Source organism: Zingiber officinale, chromosome 11B (assembly GCF_018446385.1).
Source record: "Zingiber officinale cultivar Zhangliang chromosome 11B, Zo_v1.1, whole genome shotgun sequence".
Lineage (NCBI taxonomy): Eukaryota > Viridiplantae > Streptophyta > Magnoliopsida > Zingiberales > Zingiberaceae > Zingiber > Zingiber officinale.
The window spans coordinates 72,303,418-72,326,125 of record NC_056007.1 but is presented as its reverse complement, the minus strand read 5'-3'; the positions used below and the strand labels follow the sequence as shown (position 1 = coordinate 72,326,125).

The following is a 22,708-nucleotide window of genomic DNA, read 5'->3' as shown; positions in this document are numbered from 1 at the left end:
ATTGCTAACTAAAAGTCGGGTTACCTTACCGGATTCGATACAACCGTAAGATATACATGTCCAGCTTGGAATCAGATCCGATTCGCTAAGCAAAATCCAGCAACACCCATTCTGATTCCCAATTATCTCGTTTCTTTGGCAACTCGGCCCAAGCAGAGCCCATCACAAATCCAATAATAACTTGGTACGAATTAGAGCGGTATTTGTGGGTACAAATCCAACCTTTTCGTGGAAGAAGTTCGCGGCCGCCTCCGTGTCGGAACAATCTTTGTTCGCCCCTCTTCCGCTATATTAACAAAAGCACCGCCTCAGCCTTCGTGTCTTCGAGGAAGAGTCGTCGCCGTCGTCGGAATCCTCGACGACACTGCTCAGGTCTGTTTCCCCGGCGCTCCCTCCCACCTACTACCTTAACGTCCGGTTCCTTCTCAGTCGGCGCTTGTTCGTCGTTAGATTCATTGACTCTTCTGGGCTGTTCGCCCTATTTTCGATTTCTTGGAGCCGAATCTAGTTATATCTTGATTTTGTGAGATATATTAGGGGGTTTCTGATTCGACCCTCTAGGTTTTCTCGTTGTCTTTGCCCCTTTTGTGGATCTAGGGTTTCGTGGTCAACACCCGATTTTTAGGGTTTCTTTGGCCCCTGGTCTATGGCAGCTGGTCGACATAGTAGGTACCGAGATTATGAGTTCAGGGATCGCGAGACGCATGCGAAGCTCTCTAGGAGGAAGGATTATTACCGAGATCGAATACATGATGGTGGTTTCGATAGGGGCCGCGACCACCCCCACCATGATTTGCGTGATAGGATTGGGGTTGCTCAAGGAGACATCCAGAGGAGGGGAGTGATTAACGGTTTCTATCGCTCCCCCCTTTCTAGCAGTTCTAGCGGAGGAAGCAAGAATAGTCAGAAATTGAACCACCTTTCTGGCAAAGACGTGGATCGCGAGACTGGGGAGTTGTCCAGTGGCAGCGGATCAGATGATGCGGAAGCACCGATTTCAAAGATAAAAGATAATGGAACTACAATTCATGAGAATGGGAACTCTTACATGGATAACAGGAAGAGAAAACTCTCTCCAATCATTTGGGATAGGAATGATAGTAAGCGGTCTGCTGTTGTCACTTCCAGCAGTAAGAGCACCATGATTGAGAATGATACCCTGCCTCCACCACCTCCACAGCCTCTGGGATTTGTTCCATCACATTCTATTGACACAGTTCAACGATCTGGTACAAATACATCGCCTTCAGATGTGGATATCTCAGTTGAATCACCTCAACCACTGTTGGCAAGTAATTATCAGGAGGTAAAATTGTTGGATGATTTTGAAGATGAACCTGCTCCTGCTAGGAGTATTTCCTTCTCCAGATGGGCAGACAGGAATATTGATTCTGACGATGAGGATGAAAGTCTCAAGGTGGATGTAGTACCCAAAAATAAAAAAAATACCCCATTATCTGGTCCATCAGGGCAGCATTTGCATAAGAAAACAGTTAGTCCTGAGCTGGGTGATGTTATCATGGCAGAAAATTCTGGAGGTAATTTTTCCAAATCTTACTCAGGAGAGCATGAATATGATGGTTTAGATGCTGAGTTGGATAGGAATGATCATATGAGTGCTGCTGGTGGTGAGACTAGTACAAGTGATCAAAGTTTTGACACTGATGCTGAGGATGAAGATGGTAGGTCTAAGACACCAGAACCAGCACAACCACCTAAAAGATGTATAAACATGCTGCAAGGTTGTAGAAGTGTTGATGAGTTTGAGAGGCTTAATAAAATAGATGAAGGTACCTATGGGGTTGTCTATAGAGCAAAGGATAAAAAGACGGGGGAGATAGTGGCATTGAAAAAAGTTAAAATGGAAAAGGAGAAGGAGAAGGAGGAGGGCTTTCCTCTTACCTCGCTTAGGGAGATAAATATTTTATTATCTTTTCATCATCCTTCAATTGTAGATGTTAAGGAAGTTGTAGTAGGTAGTGATTTTGACAAGATTTTTATGGTTTTGGAGTATATGGAACATGATCTAAAAGCACTGATGGAGACTATGAAACAACCATTTAGTCAGAGTGAGGTAAAATGCTTGATGTTGCAGCTGCTTTCAGGTGTCAAGTACCTTCATGACAACTGGGTACTCCATAGGTATTCTCAAATTTCAATCTTTATGATGAGTTGATATTTCTGTCTCCATATCACTAGTAATATAGCATTGCATAAAGTTCAATGAAAGGATCGGGGCAAAATCCATGTAGCTAACCCTAATAGTTGGGACAAATATGATGTATATTACCCTCTTGTTTTTTTTCATTTAATGTATCAATTACCATTCTTTCAGGGATTTGAAGTCATCAAATATTCTTTTAAACAATCACGGAGAGCTAAAGATATGCGACTTTGGTTTGTCTCGCCAATATGGAAGTCCATTGAAACCTTACACTCCGTTGGTGGTTACATTGTGGTACAGGTATGTCGCATGTGATCTTTAACCTCTGCTTATTTTTTTCATCTAGTCTTCTTGCTGTTTTCTTTTGTGTTTGGTATTATTCTCTTTCTATGTGAATCAGACAACATCATTTCTTTTATATTGTGCATTTATGGTTCCTAATGTCCTTAATTGTTTTCTTGACAGAGCACCTGAACTTCTACTGGGGGCTAAAGAATATTCTACTGCTATTGACATGTGGTCTTTAGGGTGCATAATGGCAGAACTCCTATCAAAGGAACCATTATTCAGTGGGAAATCTGAGCGTGATCAACTTGACAAGGTCTATGTTCAAAACAACCTTGTACAGTTTTAGCTTTATGTTAATATGTTTATCTTCATTAATATAGTAATGCTTACAGATATTCAGGACACTTGGTACCCCTAACCAAAGCATCTGGCCTGGATTTGCTAAATTACCTGGTGTTAAAGTAAACTTTGTCAAGCAACCGTAAGTATTGTGTTTCTATTCTTGTATTCATTTGGTTGTTCCTTGAATCTTCAAAATGTATGCTTTTGTATGCTTCATCTTGACACCATTCTTTTCCAGGCCTAGAGTTATGGTTGATTATGCATAAGCTACATGTCTTACTTTGTTGGCTCTCAATTAGGTGAAGTGTTCTTTATTGTCTTAGTTAATTTTTCAAATTATTTTTTTTTCAGGTATAATAAGCTACGTGAAAAGTTTCCTTCCACGTCCTTTATTGGAGGTCCAACCCTTTCTGAAGCTGGTTTTGATTTATTAAACAGACTTTTGACATACAACCCTGATAAGGTAAATCCTGAAATAACGTGTATATTTTGACCAAGGCAATTCTATTACCTCATGCCACTATTACCCTGTTTGCAATATTAACTTGTCTGCTCTGGATGCAGCGAATAACTGCAGAAGCTGCTCTAAATCATCCGTGGTTCCAAGAGGTTCCTTTACCAAAGTCAAAAGAATTCATGCCTACTTTTCCTGCTCAACATGCCCAAGATCGGTGTGTAAAGCCGTTCAACAAAAATAAGCTTAACAACTGCTTCCATAGTTTTTTCTATATGTGACCTATTCATGAGTTTCATACTAATTTCAGACGTCTAAGAAGAATAATGAAGAGCTCAGACCCACTGACAGAGCAGCAGCAGAAGGAACTGCAGCAAGGTGATCTTGGTCTTTTTACCCTATTTGGATAGAGAATACTTGCAAGGCATTGCAGTAGTTCACCTATGTCTTTCTATCTGATTTGGCTAGAAGACACCTAAACAACATTTATTCGGTAATACCATATGCGTCTCGTGACATTGTGCGACTTAATGTCAGACAGCGATTGATAATCTTGTTTAGCAGGCACTTGATAAAGGAAAGTGTCTCCTTTACCCACCAAAACAACAATAGTCATGTCAAGGCCCTTTTTTCCAGCACCAACTATATAAAGTGCATCTTTAAGGTGGGATGTATTTAACTTAAACACTTTGATTAATTCCCTATGACATATAGCTCAACATTTGTCTGGAAAATTGTAACAGCTGCTTCTTAAAATTCATAATATCAAGCATTTATTGATGTTGATCATATTTCATTCCGATATTTTTGATTTTTTGTACTGTGTTTGCAAGAGTTGACTAGTCAGATGCGGTGGGTCATTGTTTGCTTCTGGTGCACGAGTGCTCTATACCTCTATTCTCAGAAAGGTAATTTAATTCACTCACTGATGCTTAAGATCAGGAGAGCGTATCACTTTTGCTACAATAGCCCAAGCTCCTTTACTTATGTTTCTTGTAGTCTGGTACTTGAAAGGTTTTATCTAAGCTTCCGTCAGTGGTCCTCTACCAGGGTCTAGTGTGTATGCAAGTATTACTGATAAAAAGATATTATTTATAACATGCAAGCTCTCATCTTGGGCAGAAAACTGATATCTTCTATGGTTATGGACTTTGGCGTTATGGAGTTTGACCTTGTGGTAGGTCGTTTATCATTGATAAATTCACAACTAATGATATTTTTTTGTTGGAATTCGACCTCGTCTAAGAAGAAATGACGCATTGAGCAAAATCTCAGTTTTTTGAGGCTGTTATTGCTGTGTGAATGCATTTTCCCTTGTTTGGAAAGCAATATATCAAATTACATGTTCCTTGATCTATTAACTGCACCAACATAATTATCAGACATTATGCAATGAACCTCATGGTCTGGTTGAAAATTCTTCAAGACTGACTACCGCAGAACTTGTTCAGCAGGAATATTAGGAGAATTTTTAGAGACTTCTGCAGAACTTGTTCAGCAGGAATTTCAGCAAAAAGGAGTACGAGGTAGCTTGCAAATAAGGTATTGCTTCATGCCCCCTTGATGATCATGTCTTTTTGGCCACCTCGGCATTGCAAAAGAATCAACGCAGATTCTCAAACCAATCTGAAAGGATACTTGGTTAGCATTCATGTTTTTCTTTTTGTTGATATTTAGTTCTATCATTTTATCTTTTTTTGATTCAATAGGCAAGTTTTCTGTCTTATGATGGATGTATCCATGCTGGCTCCTACGTCCATTTGCGGCAGGTTGTTTTAATTTTAGTTGGATCACGGAATTTATTATCCGATGTTCATTTAATTAGAGGGTTAAGATAATGGTGAAAATTTCATTTTCATTATGCTAATTAGTTTCACCTTCAGGTGGTGTCATTTTTTTTTTCATCTAGTTATGTTGTAATTGTAAAATTTTTATTCTTAAAGTTTTGATTGACGATGATCTTTGTGAGCCTTTTAACTTCTTTAACGTATGTTATGTTGGAGAAATACATTCAATTTAGCATATGTTTTTTTATAAAAATAATCGAAGTTTGGATGCCGGCCAATAAATTAAAAAGCAAAACAAAATGGATAATGGATGGAAACAACTCGATGATGTGTTTCTTAGAAAGGATGGGGCCAAGCGGATATAGTTCATGAATTTGTTCTCTCGCCGCTGGTATGGAATAAACGGAAACAGTTATGGGTTGTAGTTGTCTACGAGTCTGTAGAGGCATGAAGGACATTTTTTTCCTCATGGATGATTTAAAAATGTAAATCAAAGGTCAAATGTCAAAATAGAATTTGGTTGACCAAATAGAGAGGTTTGAAAACTTGGCAAAGATATTTTTCAACCCAATCATTTTTGCTTCAAACAATCCGATCAACAACGGAGGCGTCCCTTCATCACCTGGTGGTCAAAGTACTGACCGCGGAATGATTCTTGTAATTTTGCGTGTAATGATTCTTGTAATTTTGCGTGTTAGAATAAATCAAAAGCAAATTAATTATTAATCAATCTTAATTCAAAAGACTCTCTTTTTTAATTATTACTTTTGAAAATTTTGAAGTTCGGAAATAGCTTTGAAAAATGTTGATTTTTTAAGACATTTTTTGTTTTAATAATAATTTCTTTAACATTTCTATCAAAAATAGAAAGAGTAAAGATAAAAATTGAAAATATCTAAACCCTGAAAGAGAGCCGCAATGCTCTTCGAACTTAGTATCTGAAGAGACGAATAGTCTAAAATTGTTCTTTAAAGGGATGTAAATGTCAATTTGAAGAAGATGGCAGGGCTGATAAAAAGAAACTACGCAGAAAGAAGGAAAGAGTGAGAAAGTCCACGCTTGCCATTTTTTTTCATTTCGATCTCGCGACGCCTTGTTTTTCTTTCCCTTAATGTCGGCATCCATGATGAGCTAATCCACCTCTCTCCTTAATTATTCCGCAAGATAAGAATCCCTTAGAAGGCAAGGAAAAACTTCTTCCCCATCCCTCTCTGAGGCGTAAAGGTGAGACCTTTGCGTCTGATATCTATGCTTTGAAACCTGCCGTATTAGGGAAATTGGAATCCTTAATTACTGCGTGGTTGTTTTGGATTTGATCTGGTTTTCTATTTGGATACAAAACTGCCATTTTAGGGTCCGGCAAAGATTTTTTTTTTTTTTTTTAACCAATTTTCGGTTTTTGTATTCGTATTGATGGGTGTTACTGAGATTTTTTGAGCATCGGCGGTGGACTATTGCAGGTAAAGTTGCGATGACTTCGGCTGCGGCGTGTGCGGAGCGAGCGACAAGCGACAAGTTGATCGGCCCGGACTGGGCGATCAATTTGGAGTTATGCGACATTCTCAATATGGATCCTGGGTAGGGTTTTGGTTTGCTATTGCTTCCTTGGTTGTGTTTGTAATAGAACAAACTTCACTTTGATTCTGTATCATAGCGAACATACATGTATTTGAACATGGCTTCTACCTGTTGAACCTCCAAAGCAGTTGCTCTGATGTGTTAATGAAACGAATTGGGTAATATTAAATACTTAAACATTGTCTGTGAAGGTAGGATGTTTATGGTACCTTAGGCAATCGAAGACTGCATAATTACTTTGGCTATAATTTTCCAAGTTAATTAAGTTGATATAAATTGTCGGGATCCAAGTTTTTGGTACATGAGAAATTCTAGTTTCTACCGATATGATTCTAGGAGTAAGGTTTTATGCACATTAATTAATCTTATCTGCAAAACATTTATTCTCTACGTAAGATCACCTTGAATCTTAACAAATATGCTTGATTCGTTGCAAATTAAGAAAGACAAACAGCAAGGATATACAAGCTTACATGACATGACACTCAATATATTATCAATACATTGAGCACAATTTCTTGACCCTACTTTGTTATTTCTTTATTGCACTACTTTTACTCCTGGAAAAACTTTGTTTCATTTCCATGTGCTTTATTATAGTTCTCTTTTGATGTTGTTTGGTTCCTATGAGTGAAAATTTTAATTTTCTTCCAACCTCTCTTGTGAGGAGTAGGCAAACAAAGGAGGCATTGAAAGTACTTAAAAAGCGTCTTGGAAGCAAAAGTCCAAATGTTCAACTTCTGACACTTTCTGTAAGCACATTTTTTTTTGTTTTCTTTCAGCTTAACATTGTCACATCTTAAAAAGGTTTATCTTCAACTATTGATGCTCAAGTTTAAGCAGTTCTTTGTTGATATTCTCTGCTGAAACTATATATAGTTTTTCTCCATGCCACTTGGTTTTGTTCTGATAAAATGACAAATTCTTCTAGAGCTTTATGTCTATAGTATAAAACTGAGCACTGTTAACCTTAATCTACCAGTCATGTTTGTGCAATGTATGTATTCAAAATTATTGAAGAACGACTAGTATCAGCTTTGCACTTGAGATAAATTGCTGAAGCAAGTCTATTTAATGATAGTTTGAGAAGAAACTGTATAATTAATTCATGGAAGAAATTATACTTACTAATAAGTAAATAGATGGTAGAACAGATTATGATGAAGCTTAATATGAATATATTTTGTAGCCATATTAATGCATGTTTGCCGATAACTAAATAAACTTGCGATGAACTATGTTTTCATGAAACATTAAGTTCATGTATTTTGGTTTATTTATCTTTTTCATAGAAAAGTATCCATATCTAGGTAATATCATGTACTACTTATGCTCATGATGATAACAATATTGAAAATTCCAATTAGGTGCTGGAGACTCTAAGTAAAAATTGTGGAGACACTGTTCACCAACAAATTGTTGAGAGGGATATTTTGCATGAAATGGTTAAAATTGTAAAGAAAAAAGTAAGTATCAGTGGGAAGATATACTTTTATCAATTATTATGGCATTATTACACTTTTGCTTCATGATGCTAATTCTATTTCTAAATCATGTTGGCAGCCTGCTCTAAATGTAAGAGAGAAGATATTAGTTTTGATAGATACCTGGCAGGATGCTTTTGGAGAATCAGGAGGACGACATCCTCAATATCATGCTGCATACCAAGAACTTAGGGTATGTTTTTTTGCCTATATGACACATGGTTATTCTTAATGTCCTAACTTGTATGACAAATCATTCCCTGATTTGTTAGTTTCCATCTTTTGTCTTTATTATATATTTACTTTGATGAAAAACTTGAAATTAATCTATGTTCGACGATTCCTTATAATCTTTTAGCTCTCAAATTTCTTAAAAAATGAATCCCTTCTTAGAATTTATTTGAATGTTAACTATACTCATGTTCCAAAAAAAACCCGTAAGACAACATTCTATTTTTTGTTAATAAAGTATTTTTCTCAATATAATAATAAATTTTCATGCCCTCGTTTGAGAATTAATAATTAATAAATTCTTGTTACCATTAAGATAATTCCATTGATTCACATGCTTTGCGCATCTCAGGTTTGCTAAGTAATTTTAAATTTTGGAAAATTGTTGTTATACGAGTTTTGATTACTATTGAACTACATATTTCTTCGATTTTCTTGCATTTTTGTGCTGTATCTTTTGGGCTTGGAATGGGATATGTTTTTGTTTTTTCTTTCTATCACCAATTCCTGTCCGCTAACAAATTTTCTCACGTATGGTTAGCTTATATTATCAATAATTCAATTCCTTGCACATTTTACTTTTTTTATTGAGATAACTTATCAGTTGTGATTTCCATCAATGGAAGGTTTTTCAAAGAATCTTTCTTTTTGTTTACGTAGGCTGCTGGAGTTGAGTTTCCACCCCGTATAGAAAATGTTGTTCCATTGTTCACCCCTCCTCAGACACACCCTGTAGTGCATCAACCATCAGCATATGAAACCGCTTTAGAAGCTTCACTTCAGTCAGAAGTTTCTTCTCTCAGGTTTTTGGTTTACCTTTTCTTATCGTCTACCATTATACTGTTTAAGCTGTCTTAACCCTTCTACATGGGTGATAGTGTTCTGAATTTTTTTTTGTCGTTTATCTTTTAGATTGGTTGGAACTAAGGAGGACATTTACACACTGTTAGTTATACAAATCATTATTTCTACTTTGGAACTCCAACATTTAGTTCCATCGAAGCCCTACAGATCAAACATACAACTATTCCTGCGAATAGTTTTCGGACCCAGGCTACACAGCTGGGCCAACAGAAAATCCATGTTAATGGCTCCAACTGGTTTGGTTACTTCACATGTCAAAATTATGATAAGCCTAGGTTGACCTGGATAGTTGGTTGGAATGACTAATTAAGATAGTGACCTGAAACTATTCGTATAACTATCGTCAAACAGTTGGGATCTATGGATGTGCTGTCTTTTGGTTTCAGGAATTAGTAGGAGCTAATTAGGGAACTGGCTATTGTCTTTGTTGAAAGCAAGTCATGCCTTGATGAATTAAATTATAAAATTTGACACATGAACAAGTAAAACCTAATCAGGAAAAATGTCACCAGCCAAGAATTACAATAGCTAATGTATATACCGTGTTTTTCTAGATCATGAGCATGCAACATAATTTATTTATCAATTAGCCTTATGATACAATATTACATGGACCACTATCAACTAAAACTGCTTCAACCTTCCTCGTATCTATAATATTCAAGTTTGTTGAGTTCTATGTTTTAGAGGTAACCTATGTTCTTCATGCAGCTTGCAAGACATTCAGAATGCTCGAGGAATAGCAGATGTGTTATCTGAGATGCTTAATGCATTGGATCCCAAAAACCAAGAGGTGAGAGTTTCACTTGTAACTCTTTCTAAATCGAAGTTAGGATAATATAAACATCTTTTTTGAAACTATGTCATATTGTGCACCTTCCTTATTCTCCAAGAAAGAAAGAGGAAAGTTAAGACCTGTGGTTTTACTTATAGTGGCAATGATATAGATCATATATTATGAACATAATTTTTAATACCATAGGATGATGTATTCTCATTGCTCAGGCTAGAATGTAGAAGCTTTAAAGGTGCTTGCTTAATGAACTGTAGGAACTTGTGGAGTTGGTTTGTGGGTTAACTGCCAAATTTTAGTGGTGTTAATTTTTCAGATATTTCTTTTGTCCTCATGATATCTTACTCTTTATTGAAATCTCCAAGTTCTAAAAGAAGTTAGGCATCACAGATGAATAAATCCTTATGAATCAAATACTTTTGCATGACAGGGCATAAAGCAAGAAGCTATCGTTGACCTTGTTGAGCAATGCAATTCTTATAAAAAGCGTGTCATGGTTCTTGCGAATAATACTCGGTATGTCTATCATTGCAAAAATCAGCGAATGTATTATTCAGTGGAGAGTCCTATGAACTGGTAATGTTATTTTAATATTTTAATTGTTACAGAGATGAAGAACTTCTTTGTCAAGGTCTGACACTTAATGATGAGCTTGAGCGTGTACTTCAACGACATGATGATATCATCAAGGGAACTTCTCCCAGTGGTGTACCTCCAGTTGCTTCATCTCTGCCTTTTATTAATGTAAATCACGAGGATGATGAGCTGGAGGATGATTTCTCCCTGCAGTTGTCTCTCAGGTATCATTTATGAAGGTTTTGCATTCCTCTCTTATGCCTATCTTTCTGCATCTAGTTTTACATCAACTGTGAGTTATCTACATCATATACTATAAATTATGTTCAAATAGTTTTTATGTTTGGCTCAATTAGGACTTTTAGCTTTAAAATGAATAGTAGATTTTATAATGTCATGTATAATCCAACTATTGCTGATGTAAATACTTTTTAAGTGGATTTTGCAAATTAAATATTATGCTATTGTCCTATCAATAGTAGACTTGAGAGTTTTCACTTCTCTTTCTTGTTTCATCTCCACCACGTGGCTTTCCACCATTCCAATCTAAATGGAAGTTGCAATACTCCAAACATCAAGTTGATTATTATTGCCTTCATGTTTATGTAGTTTAGGTAAAGTTTATTTTTTTTTCTCAAATTTAAATATTTTTAACCATACCTATGTTGAAGGAACTAATATGTTTCCATCTTTTGGGATACATTTTGTTTCTGTTTTCCATTGGCACCTGCATGCTCCTTATTCCTTGTGATTCTTCACCTCGAGAAGTTGCAGATTATGATGAAAATGTGGTCTTTGTTTAGCTACTGATTGCATTTTGATGTCTTAGAGAATCTGTAGTCCATTGAGTTACTTGTAGACACATTCAAGTTAAATTAAAATGACCTCCCAAACCAAGGACTGTCATGCTGAATTGTTGCTAGCCAGGCAGGTTTACGTTAATGCAAAATGATTATTCATTTGGGTGGAGTTGCCCTCCATTTTATTAACACATGGTTTTCTATGCGCTAGCACTACTTAGGAATACCAATTATTCAGTTACAGATTAAGAGTTTGATTGTTGTGAATAATGTTTCGCTCTGATCACGCATGTACTGTTTGTCTTTCAGTTTTGGTTGGAGTAGATACTGCCTGTCTGTAAAGAATTCAATGTCACATTTCTGGTTGCTACAGTGAAAGAATGTGAAGCAAACCATCTCCTTCTTGACAATAGCTGAGACATTCTCACGTGGTTCTCTGTTTGAAAATAGCTTGATATTTCTTCCTGTTTGAGGACAGATAAACCATCTCTACATTCTGTAGAAAATGCAAAGTAAGAAAGTAAACAAACACTTCTTAATAACGTGGCCTAAAGCTCAGTACTTCTAAGATTAAATTGTGCAATTATACTAAACACATGAAACAATTTAGCTTGTTATTGATATATGTTTAAAATAGAATGATGATTCATCAACTTGGTGGACACTCTTGCTTGACTAGGATGAAGTTGTTATCTTTTTCACTGGGTTCATTTATTATCATCATATGTACAACCAGATCTGCGATTTAAACATATACTGCATGCAATTTTTGTAGCTCATTTTTAGCTTCTTAGTATCAACAGATACCTCTCTGACCAATATGCATCTTATATCATTGACAATTTTGAAAATTTATTATCAAGCAAAGTTAGATTAGGTTGTTTGAGAATTTCAATTTCCAATAACTGTTGGTTCTAACTCTACCAATGTCGATCTACAATTTATCTCCAGGGGTCCAAGGTACAATGCTACTGGGAATGGTAGTTCCAAACCACCAAGCACCCTTCTCCACCCACCTCCTCCAATAGGCAAGGAGGACTATCTGAGTGGTGATGCTTACAGATCAGAACAATCATTTGGTGCTCCTGTTAACCCACCGCTGCAACCTACTTCACCTCTGCTCAAATCTTCCGATCCAGCACCATTTCTGGAGTCTTCTCGCTTGCCCAGATATGATGAGCCTGTTCAAGCAGAGAGATCCACCGTCGAACTACCGAAGGCTCCTTGGGAATCCCAGACTCTTGGTCCCCTGCCACCCTCAGTACTGGATTATAGCCAAAGAGAGCAGGGTTTTGACCCCCCTCAGAAGCATGGCTCATCAGGTGGGGTGCCGATAACACATTATCAGAATCCCTCTTTCACTCACGATGCTTCAAGTTTGGATCCACATCATAACCAACGAAGCTTTAGAAGCCAGGACGTGGCACCGACAACCAGTCAAACCAAGCCTGAGGATGCTCTCTTCAAAGACTTGGTCGACTTTGCAAAGGCCAAATCGTCTTCATCACCCAAGGCACCCAACACTCTAGGAACCCGTTGATCAGTTTTAGGTGTGAAGGTCGTCCATTTCATTGTGTTTTGTCTTATTAGCTAGCCTTAGTGCAATTAAAGGGATATTTATCAGTTTGGTTTTGTTCAAGTCGTTTGTTCTGTGGTGTATATGAATGAAGTGAGTTGCATTGTTCTTTCGTAATCTGACTTCAAATGCTTTACAGATTTGTGCTAGTGATAGTCATTTCTGTATTACCACGTAGCAGCTCAATAAAGTGACTTTCTTCTTCTTTTTCTCATATTAATAATTCGTTGTTCTATTGGTTTCATATTCAGTGTATTCAGTGCTCTAATTATTCAGCTATTTTAGACAGTGGAAAGAATTATCGAATAATTTCTTTCCCACTGATAGTAATGTCTCGCAACATAATAATCTTCTTTTTAATAAACAATTCACAGTTCTAAGTTCTAACATGGAAATAGATAGCTTTATCATACCTCTCAGCTTATTTATGATGATTCCTGGAATAATCTCACAAACAACAGCTTTCCAGAATCAGTGTTTCAGGAATGATCAAGTTTCCTCAAAAATGGACTGACTCTACCAATAAACAAAAAAAAAAAGTTCCCATCTTGTTAAGTTTGCTTCTGATTTTCAAGGTGCTGCCATGTATGAGCTAAACATAAAACTTTATCATTAGTGTATGCTTTAAAGATGTTAATAATGTCACTTCCAGTTATCTGATCATGCTTTGAATTGGTGTTCAGAACTTCAATTTGAACCACGGACTTCTTGCGCACTCTCTTCAACTACAGTCGAACAGTGTTTGTATTCTTTATGCAGGTTGATTTTGGCTGGCAACAACTAAGATAAACAGTCCCTGTTTATTCATTATTGTTCAACAATAGATTATGAACAGCTGCACCTTGTCCCAAGGCCACGCTCTTATTATTATTATTATTATTATTATTATTATTATTATTATTATTATTTTTATTTTTCTCATAATAAAGCCAAACCACCAACTCGGTGGGTGAGATTGATCTTCTAGAAGAAGAATAATAATAATAATAATAATAATAATAATAATTCATTGCCCTATGAATGATTAAACAACCCCTTAAAAAGGCCATTTCAAGTCAAAGTTGTGTGAAAAGGTGAAATTATCTAAGTGGTCAAATCACAGACATAATCCTGAATTCAGTGAAATTTGCTAATTAATTTTGAGAGTGGCAGTTGAATGGGATGTGATGTCATTCATTTACTTACCAACCACCAACTACCTACCACAACCCAATATTGCAACCTTTTCCTTTCCATTTTTTTTTATTCTTCTTCTTCTTCAAGGTGGGCCTTCCATCTAGAATCATGGTAGTGCAGCAATGTTACTCTGAAGGTCCCATCCATGGTCAATTACAGATTTTAACTCATACAATCAAGGGAGATGTAGTATATTTAAAATGTGTATTTGAAAATGAAAATTAATATTGATTTGTAAGCATTAAATAATAGATTGAGAGTTTGTCAATTTGAGTTATTGAATGCTATTATACTTGATTTTATAGTTTAGTTTTTAGTAGTTTAATAGAGTTTAGTAAATTTTAAAGTAGTGCAATCTATAAAAAATTTAACACTAAAAAATTTTAGATATTTAAACACCTAACAGTATTTTTTTATTTATCTTTTTAACTTCGGGATTAAGCCAATTAAATTTATCTCCAGGGTTTAAGGGTTGAGTTATAGTATTCAAGCTAAAACAAATTAATATTAAAAAATTTTAGATACTTACGAGGTATATTATATATATTTAGAATATAAGATGTAAGGAAATGTTGATTTTAAAAAATAAATTAAAAAAAACTCTGAGTTAAAAAGAAAAAATCGGTCGAGGTGCCTGGATCAATTCCCGACACCTCGAGTACCTATCTCACACATGCACGGAGAAAAAGTCGCGTAGGGTATCATGATTATATATACATTTTAATTTCTTTTTGACTTAATACTATAACTCAATCCCTAAATCCTACTAGCAAAGTCTGATTAACATAATCGAGAGCTGAAAAATAAACAAACAAATAAAAAGTAAACAAAAAAAAAACTAAAGATATGTTGACATGCTGGGCTTGCATAGGCACGCACAACGCTGATGGCCAACGTATAATTATTATTAAACACAAAATCTAAAGATATATTGGGTTGCATAAGCGCATACAGTATTGATGCCTAACGTGTGTGTGTGTGTATATATATATATATATATGATCCAGTAGTAAGAGCGGGCCCCCCCTTTTTTCTTGCAAAGTCAACGCCAAGTGGAAGTCACCGGAACAGCCGCCCACCCAGAGGAGAGTGTGGTCCGACCGGACGGACGGCCATAGAGGGCCGGTCCGACTGGACTGCCGGCCGGCCGATGGAATCGAGTACCCGGAAAGGTCCGGCCGGTTTGCACTCATAGTTGGTAGGCACCCTGTCAAATCGGGGTTCCGACGCTCAGTTAAAAAGGTCATGGACCGAGCTGACCTTTTGACCGATCACAGTCATAAAGCACCCCTGTTTGTTAGTCTCCACAAAGCACAAGTAAACCACTGCGGATGTCCGGTCGGATGTTTAGGTATCTTTCCGCTCGGACTACAAGTTTGGAGCAAAGGAAATGGCCAGAGGATTTCTTTCTCTGACAACCTGTAGGTTTCACGTGTGTGTCATGCTCCAAATCTTGTGACAGGGGATTCTGCTGTCCCATCGAGGGCATGCTTTGACTGTAGCGATATGGGCCAGGTAAACTTTCTGACCGCTATGACAGCCGCATACCTAGGATAGGACAGGGGACACTTATGCACCTTGGTACGCGTGCCCAAACCTTTCACAGCTCTATATAAAGAACCTCAGGTTTCATCGACAGAGGATTATGGTATGTACTCTGAGACTTCTGGAGCCACCTTGTTCATCGTGATTTACCTGACTTGAGCGTCGGAGGGTCGTCGCTGGGAATCCCCTTCCCGGCTCGACTTCTGTGCAGGATAGCCGGAGCATCTCGACACTAGTTGGAGACCTACATCAGCGAGCCTTGGAGCGTCACGTGCCCAGCGTCTGTTGACTTCTGGTTCGGACAGGATCAAATTGGCGCCGTCTGTGGGAACGCTCCTGCATCCGAGCAGAGGCTGGACGACAGCACACGGTGACGCTTTCAAGGGAGGAACTCGACGCTCTGGTCGAGATAAGGGCCGCCAAACTCGTGGAGCAAAAGCAAAAAGCATCCGCCGAGCGGGCGGAGCAACAAGCAACGTCCGCGTCGGGGGGCCGAGCGGAAGCACCTCCAGCCACCGTCGCATTCCACCGGGCCTTATTTCGCACCCCTGGAGCCACGCCAGCCCGAAGAGATATAGGATCTTCCTCAGATGAAATGCCAAGGCGGGATGACAGGAAGGGGAAAGCTCCCCGGACGGACTCATCTCCCGAGCGGACCAACCGCCAATTTTCGGAAGCCATTCTGCGAGATCCTCTGCCCAAGCACTACGTGCCCCCTACGATCGGCGAGTATAATGGAACAACGGACCCGGATGATCATTTGGGTAAGTTTGATAATACCGCCACGCTCCACCAATACACTGATGGAGTGAAGTGCCGAGTCTTCCTTACCACGCTCTCGGGATCGGCTCAGCGGTGGTTCCGTAGACTGCCGGACGGATCCATCACAAGCTTCAAGGACTTCCGAACGGCCTTCCTCCACCACTTCGCCAGCAGTCGGCGTTATCAGAAAACAAGCGTTAGCTTGTTCGCCATCAAGCAAGAACCAAAAGAATCGCTTCGAGCTTACATCCAGCGATTCAACCAAGTGGCGATGGACATCCCAACAGCCACATCGGAAACGATGATGAACGCCTTCACACAAGGCCTTGTTGATGGGGACTTCTTCAGGTCGCTCATCCGAAAGCCGCCCCGAGACTATGATCACATGCTACATCGGGCCAACGAATACATAAACGTGGAAGAAGCGCAAGCCGCTCGGAAAAAAGAAGCTCCAACCGAGCGTGCACCTGCCGAGCGGAAGCAGCACTCCGCTCAGCAACCACCTAAAGGACCAAGGGCTGAAGCAATTCGATCTCCCCACACCAGATCGCACGTGCAAGAAGTGGCTGCCGCTCGGCCCAAGCCAAAGAAGAGGTGGACCCCAATGTTCTGCAAATTCCACCAAACGGATACGCACAACACGAGGGATTGCCGAAGCCTTCCCTTTGTGTCCAATCCTGTTCCCCGGAGAGCCGAACGACGGTCTCCTCCCCTCAACACGAGGCAAAGGACCCAGGAAGCCGACCGGACCCGCATAGAGAGGCGACATCACCATACGTCCGATCGGCATAGATCCCCAAGACAGGAGAGTCGCCGGACGTCCAGGGAACGGTCCCGACCATCCACTCGGGAGGAAGAAAACAGGAGCAATACTTCCCGGGGCGAAATCAACGTTATTGCTGGTGGGCCGACCGGAGGAGACTCCAACCGAGCAAGAAAGGCGGGCGTTCGGCAGTGCAGATCCATACGGTCAGCTGTAGCCAAGAGCGGGCAAGTGGACCGAAACGGGCCCGGAGACTTGGAAGGAGTAGAAGTACCCCACGACGACGCGCTGCTCATTAAAGCGGTAATAGCAAATTACACCATTCACGCATATTTGTTGACACAGGGCTCGGTCAACATACTATTCAAGAAGGCGTTCGATCAGATCGAGCCGATCTGCTGCCAATGACGACCCCCCGCTACGGGTTTACGGGCAATGAAGTTCAGTCGGTCGGACAGATTACCTCGCTGGGAGAAGAGCCGCTCAGGAGGACCAGGGACAACAAACTTCGTGGTGGTTGACTCTCCTCATCCTACAACGTCATTTTGGGACGGCCGGCGCTCGGCGAATTCGGGCGGTTGTCTCAACCTTCCACCAGAAGATAAAATTTCCCGTGGAGGACAAAGTTGGAGAAGTGCGGGGAGATCAACTAGCAGCTCGGCGTTGCTATATAGAGATGATCCGAGCAGAAGCTTCTTCCGCTCGGAAGGTCCCCCGAATCGAGGTACACGCCATAACCGAGAAACCTCCTGCTTTAATTTATGATGAAAAGGAGGAAGTTCAGATCCATCCGACCCGATCGGAGGCCACCACTTTCATCGCCTCGGATCTAGAGGAAAAACAGAAGAAGAAGCTGATCCAATGCCTCCAGCAAAATCATGATGTCTTTGTTTGGTCGACACACGAGTTGCCCGGAATTTCGCCTAGCCTAGCGCAACATGAGTTGCATGTCCGACCTGACGCTCGGCCAGTAAAGCAGAAAAAAAGAGATTTTAGCGCCGAGCAGAATGCCATAATCCGGGCGGAAGTAGAGAAACTTCTGGAGGCCGGCCACATACGCGAGGTGCAGTTCCCGAGCTGGCTAGCCAACGTGGTATTGGTCTCCAAGCCGGGCGGCAAGTGGCGAGTTTGCATTGACTTTCGGGACTTAAACAAAGCATGTCCCAAAGATTTTTATCCTCTGCCCCGGATAGATCAGCTGGTGGACTCTACGGCCGGTTGCTCGACGCCTACCAGGGCTATCACCAGGTACCGCTCGCCCGCGAAGATCAAGAAAAGGTGAGCTTCGTAACGTCCGACGGCACATATTGCTACAATGTGATGCCGTTCGGATTGAAGAATGCCGGGGCCACCTATCAGCGCTTGATGAACAAGGTATTCAAGGAGCAGATCGGGCGGAACCTGGAAGTTTACGTGGACGACATTCTTATCAAATCCGTCCGAGCGGCCGATCTTTTCAAGGATATGGAAGAAACCTTCCGAACACTGCGCAAATATGGAGTCAAGCTAAATCCCCAGAAATGCCTGTTCGGAGCTAAAGGAGGGCGTTTCTTGGGGTATATAGTGACCGAGCGGGGGATCGAAGCAAATCCCAACAAGGTGAAAGCTCTGCAAGACATGCTTCCTCCCGAAACACAAGGGAAGTGCAACGGTTGACCGGTCGGATAACTGCTTTGTCTTCTCCAACTCAGAGCCACCCATTCTTCAAGATCCTGCGCTACTACTTTCAGTGGAACGAAGAGTGTGACCGAGCATTTGAAGAGTTGAAAACATATCTGAATTCCCTGTCTTGCCAAGCCGATCGGAGGTGAGTCCTTGATATGTATTTGTCGTCAATGAACATCTTTGTAGGCTCGGCCTTGTGAGGGCGGCAAGAGCGGTGTATTTTGAGCCATATTTTGAAAGATGCTGAATCTCGCCGGGCTCGAGAAGTTGGCCTTTGCATTGGTTCTAGCCGCTCGACGCATTTCTTGGCCCACACAATCATTGTCCGGACGAACAGTCCACTCGGAAGAGTCCTGTTGAATCCAGAAGCGTCCGGACGGCTTATCAAGTGGACGACAGAATTAAGCGAGTTTGACATCCAGTACCAGCCCCGCTCGGCGATTAAAGCCCAATCCTTGGCTGATTTTGTGACCGAAGTGCAGAGGCCCGAGCCGGAAGCTCTGTGGAGGATATATGTGGATGGGTCTTCCACTCGACTCGGAAGCGGGATTGGGATATTACTTATCTCACCGCAAGAAGAAAAGATGCACCTATCCGTCCGGCTGGACTACAAGGCCACCAACAATGAGGCAGAGTATGAGGCCCTTATAGCCGGATTACAGGCGGCACGACATGTGGGGGCCGGTCGGGTAACTCTCCATTCGGATTCACAGTTGGCCGCTCAGCAACTTTCCGGCACCTTTGAAATCAACTGTGTTCGGATTAAACTCTACGCTGAGGCCTTTGAAAAACTCAAAGCTACTTTTCGAGAGGTGCTTATTCAGAAGATTCCCCGAACGGAGAACCAGGCGGCCGATGAGTTAGCCAAACTCGCGAGCTCAATGACGCCGGTCGCCATTCAGCAACCAATTGAAAAAACGCTGCTGGTGGCGCATGTCGACCAGATGCAAGGCCTCGCGTTTCCAAATGACTGGAGGACACCTATTATAGAATTCCTCCGTTCGGGCACCACACCATCCGATGAATATGCAGCCCGGCTCCTCAGAAGAAGAGCCGGTCGGTTTACACTCATCGGAGATCAGCTTTACAAGAAAGCTTTCTCGCGTCCTCTGCTAAAATGTGTAAGCTCGGAGGACTCATCTTACATCCTCCAGGAAGTACATCAAGGATCATGTGGAGGTCATCCGGGCGGACGCTCGTTAGCCAAGAAGATCCTCTTGGCCGGATACTTTTGGCCAACTTTACAAGCAGATGCCGCTCGGACAGTATCTACATGCCTTTCATGCCAGAAGTATCACAACTTCTCCCACCGACCGGCAGAGGAGATGAAGGCATCAACCATCTCATGTCCGTTCGATCAGTGGGGAATGGATATTGTGGGTCCATTTCCGATGGCGACCGGGCAGAGGAAATTTTTACTAGTGGCGGTAGACTATTTCTCCAAGTGGGTGGAGGCCGAGCCGCTAGCAAAGATCACTGAGCAAATGGTTAAAAAATTCATCTGGCAGCACATCATTTGTCGGTTCGGCATCCCTCGCCGACTGGTGTCCGACAACGGGCGGCAGTTCACAGGGAAGATGTTGGAGGATTGGTGCCAAAGCTACGGCATTGAGCAACATTTCACGTCCGTGGCCTATCCTCAGAGCAACGGTCAAGCTGAAGTCGCCAATCGGGAAATTCTTCGCATTCTGCGCGGAGGAGTTGGCCGGATGAAGTGCTGAGCGTCTTGTGGGCTATCCGAACGACGCCAAAAGAAGGGACGGAGTCACACCGTTCCATTTGGTATATGGCGGTGAGGTCGTCATACCGGTCGAAGTCGGCGTCGAGATCCATAACTATGATGATGACAACACCGAACGAAGAAACATGGAGTGGACTTGGTAGAGGAGGAGAGGGCAAAGGCGTCCGTTCGGTGATGGCGTACTCGGATGAAGCAAAACTACAACCGGCGCGATTCCCAGATCGTTCCAAGTCGGCGATCTTGTGCGAAGAAAGTCAAGCCGGTCGTGACGTCGGCAAGCTTGAGCGCCATGGGCGAGCCCTTTCAAAATCATCAGCTCCGCTCGCGTATTATCGGAGGATGAGGACGGACGGCGACTAGATAGGCCGTGGAGCGCGAACCACCTCCAGCCTTACCGGCGGGGTGAAAGGTGTATCACTATCACCCCATGTATTTCATTTTTCGACTAAATACTTGAAATGCAGAGATGAAAAGTCAAAGGAGCGAATATAAGGCATTATCATCGTAGCGCGAAGGCCCCCAGGCCGATCGGCCGGGAGGTTTATGTGGTTAGACTTGTAAGCAAATAACCCGTGCCGTTCGGCCGGAATTAAATTGGTCAAGCCAAACGCTCGAAGATCGAAGGCCCCGTACCCTTCGAACGGAGGTATATTATCCGAGCCAAAATACTCGATGAAGTAGATCCTGAGCCGTGCGGCCAGGAGGGCATTATCCAAGCTGGGGGAAAGGCGAAGAGCACCTCCGAGCGGAATACCGACGAGCTCCGTCGTTAAAGATCGAGAGCCGCGCCGACCGGCTATAAATATCCGCGCCGACGAGCACCGTCGTTAAAAATCAAGAGACGAGCCGGCGTCTATAAACCCTCCGAGCGGAATACCGACGAGCTCCGTCGTTAAAGATCGAGAGCCGCGCCGACCGGCTATAAATATCCGCGCCGACGAGCACCGTCGTTAAAAATCAAGAGACGAGCGGCGACTATAAACCCTCCGAGCGGAATACCGACGAGCTCCGTCGTTAAAGATCGAGAGCCGCGCCGACCGGCTATAAATATCCGCCCCGACGAGCTCCGTCGTTAAAGATCAAGAGACGAGCCGGCGTCTATAAACCCTCCGAGCGGAAGACCGACGAGCTCCGTCGTTAAAGATCGAGAGCCGCGCCGACCGGCTATAAATATCCGCGCCGACGAGCACCGTCGTTAAAAATCAAGAGACGAGCCGGCGTCTATAAACCCTCCGAGCGGAATACCGACGAGCTCCGTCGTTAAAGATCGAGAGCCGCGCCGACCGGCTATAAATATCCGCGCCGACGAGCACCGTCGTTAAAAATCAAGAGACGAGCCGGCGTCTATAAACCCTCCGAGCGGAAAAACCGGACGAGCTCCGTCGTTAAAGATCGAGAGCCGCCGACCGGCTATAAATATCCGCGCCGCGAGCACCGTCGTTAAAAATCAAGAGACGGATCGATAAACCCTCCGAGCGGAATACCGACGAGCTCCGTCGATTAAAGATCGAGAGCCGCGCCGACCGGCTATAAATATCCGCGCCGACGAGCACCGTCGTTAAAAATCAAGAGCCGAGCCGGCGTCTATAAACCCTCCGAGCGGAATACCGACGAGCTCCGTCGTTAAAGATCGAGAGCCGCGCCGACCGGCTATAAATATCCGCGCGGAAAATCAAGAGACGAGCCGGCATCTATAAATAATCCGAGCGGAATATCGTCGACACTGCGATTATTCGTATTCCCCGCCGATTCAGACCGAAGCTATTTTCCGATCGGACTCGAGGTATAAAAGGTTCGGATCGGCTTATAGCGAGCGATTCTGGCTAGCAGCCCAGATTGATATTCGGCCGGACGGAAGAGCTGGGGAAAACACTTCATTCTGGAAGAATGCACCTCGAATGCCCAAGGTATGATGTGATAGAAGACGAGCGGACCGTACAAGTGTTAGCCAGGGAACAGTGCAAAAAGATAGGGTACACGAAAGGAAAGCATTTCATTAAAATTAGAACCTTAGGTCGAGTGGCCTAAGTACAAAAAGGTGCATGTTCAGCCGAGTGGCGAAATTACAAAAATTACTCGATGTAGTCGTAGAGGTCCCTCGGAATGTTGCTCAGGAGCT

General features: G+C 41.9%; 2 protein-coding genes across 15 annotated transcripts; both read left to right on the top strand.

Annotated features, from left to right (window-relative positions):
* Window positions 1-200: 200 nt before the first annotated feature.
* Window positions 201-5,219, top strand: LOC122033641 (cyclin-dependent kinase G-2-like). 10 transcript variants are annotated; one of them, XM_042592718.1, is made up of 10 exons: window positions 201-2,142; window positions 2,336-2,464; window positions 2,630-2,765; window positions 2,845-2,933; window positions 3,146-3,257; window positions 3,359-3,465; window positions 3,559-3,626; window positions 3,813-4,425; window positions 4,700-4,790; window positions 4,958-5,219. In XM_042592718.1, exons 1-8 carry the CDS (start codon window positions 647-649, stop codon window positions 3,818-3,820), a joined length of 2,145 nt encoding a protein of 714 aa, XP_042448652.1. In that variant the 5' UTR covers window positions 201-646; the 3' UTR covers window positions 3,821-4,425; window positions 4,700-4,790; window positions 4,958-5,219. The 10 variants fall into 10 exon arrangements, with proteins under 10 accessions (XP_042448652.1, XP_042448643.1, XP_042448651.1 ...); XM_042592709.1 differs by having other exon boundaries at window positions 202-2,142; window positions 3,559-3,741; XM_042592717.1 differs by having other exon boundaries at window positions 202-2,142; window positions 3,559-3,741; window positions 3,810-4,425.
* Window positions 5,220-5,946: 727 nt separating this feature from the next.
* On the top strand, window positions 5,947-13,151 carry LOC122033643 (TOM1-like protein 3). Of its 5 annotated transcripts, none has more exons than XM_042592719.1 (10): window positions 5,947-6,078; window positions 6,496-6,613; window positions 7,287-7,365; window positions 7,981-8,079; window positions 8,177-8,290; window positions 8,989-9,131; window positions 9,904-9,985; window positions 10,416-10,501; window positions 10,594-10,785; window positions 12,313-13,151. In XM_042592719.1, exons 2-10 carry the CDS (start codon window positions 6,507-6,509, stop codon window positions 12,899-12,901), a joined length of 1,491 nt encoding a protein of 496 aa, XP_042448653.1. In that variant the 5' UTR covers window positions 5,947-6,078; window positions 6,496-6,506; the 3' UTR covers window positions 12,902-13,151. The 5 variants fall into 5 exon arrangements, with proteins under 5 accessions (XP_042448653.1, XP_042448655.1, XP_042448654.1 ...); XM_042592721.1 differs by having other exon boundaries at window positions 5,959-6,072; XM_042592720.1 differs by lacking the exon at window positions 5,947-6,078 and adding an exon at window positions 6,085-6,259.
* Window positions 13,152-22,708: the final 9,557 nt, after the last annotated feature.

Coding starts and splice junctions, on each gene's coding strand:
- LOC122033641 (XM_042592709.1), top strand. CDS start 647: ATGGCAGCTGGTCGACATAGTAGGTACCGAGATTATGAGTTCAGGGAT. Junction 2,143..2,335: donor GACAACTGGGTACTCCATAG/GTATTCTCAAAT, acceptor CCATTCTTTCAG/GGATTTGAAGTCATCAAATA. Junction 3,466..3,558: donor GCTCAACATGCCCAAGATCG/GTGTGTAAAGCC, acceptor TACTAATTTCAG/ACGTCTAAGAAGAATAATGA.
- LOC122033643 (XM_042592719.1), top strand. CDS start 6,507: ATGACTTCGGCTGCGGCGTGTGCGGAGCGAGCGACAAGCGACAAGTTG. Junction 10,502..10,593: donor GTTCTTGCGAATAATACTCG/GTATGTCTATCA, acceptor TAATTGTTACAG/AGATGAAGAACTTCTTTGTC. Junction 10,786..12,312: donor TCCCTGCAGTTGTCTCTCAG/GTATCATTTATG, acceptor ATTTATCTCCAG/GGGTCCAAGGTACAATGCTA.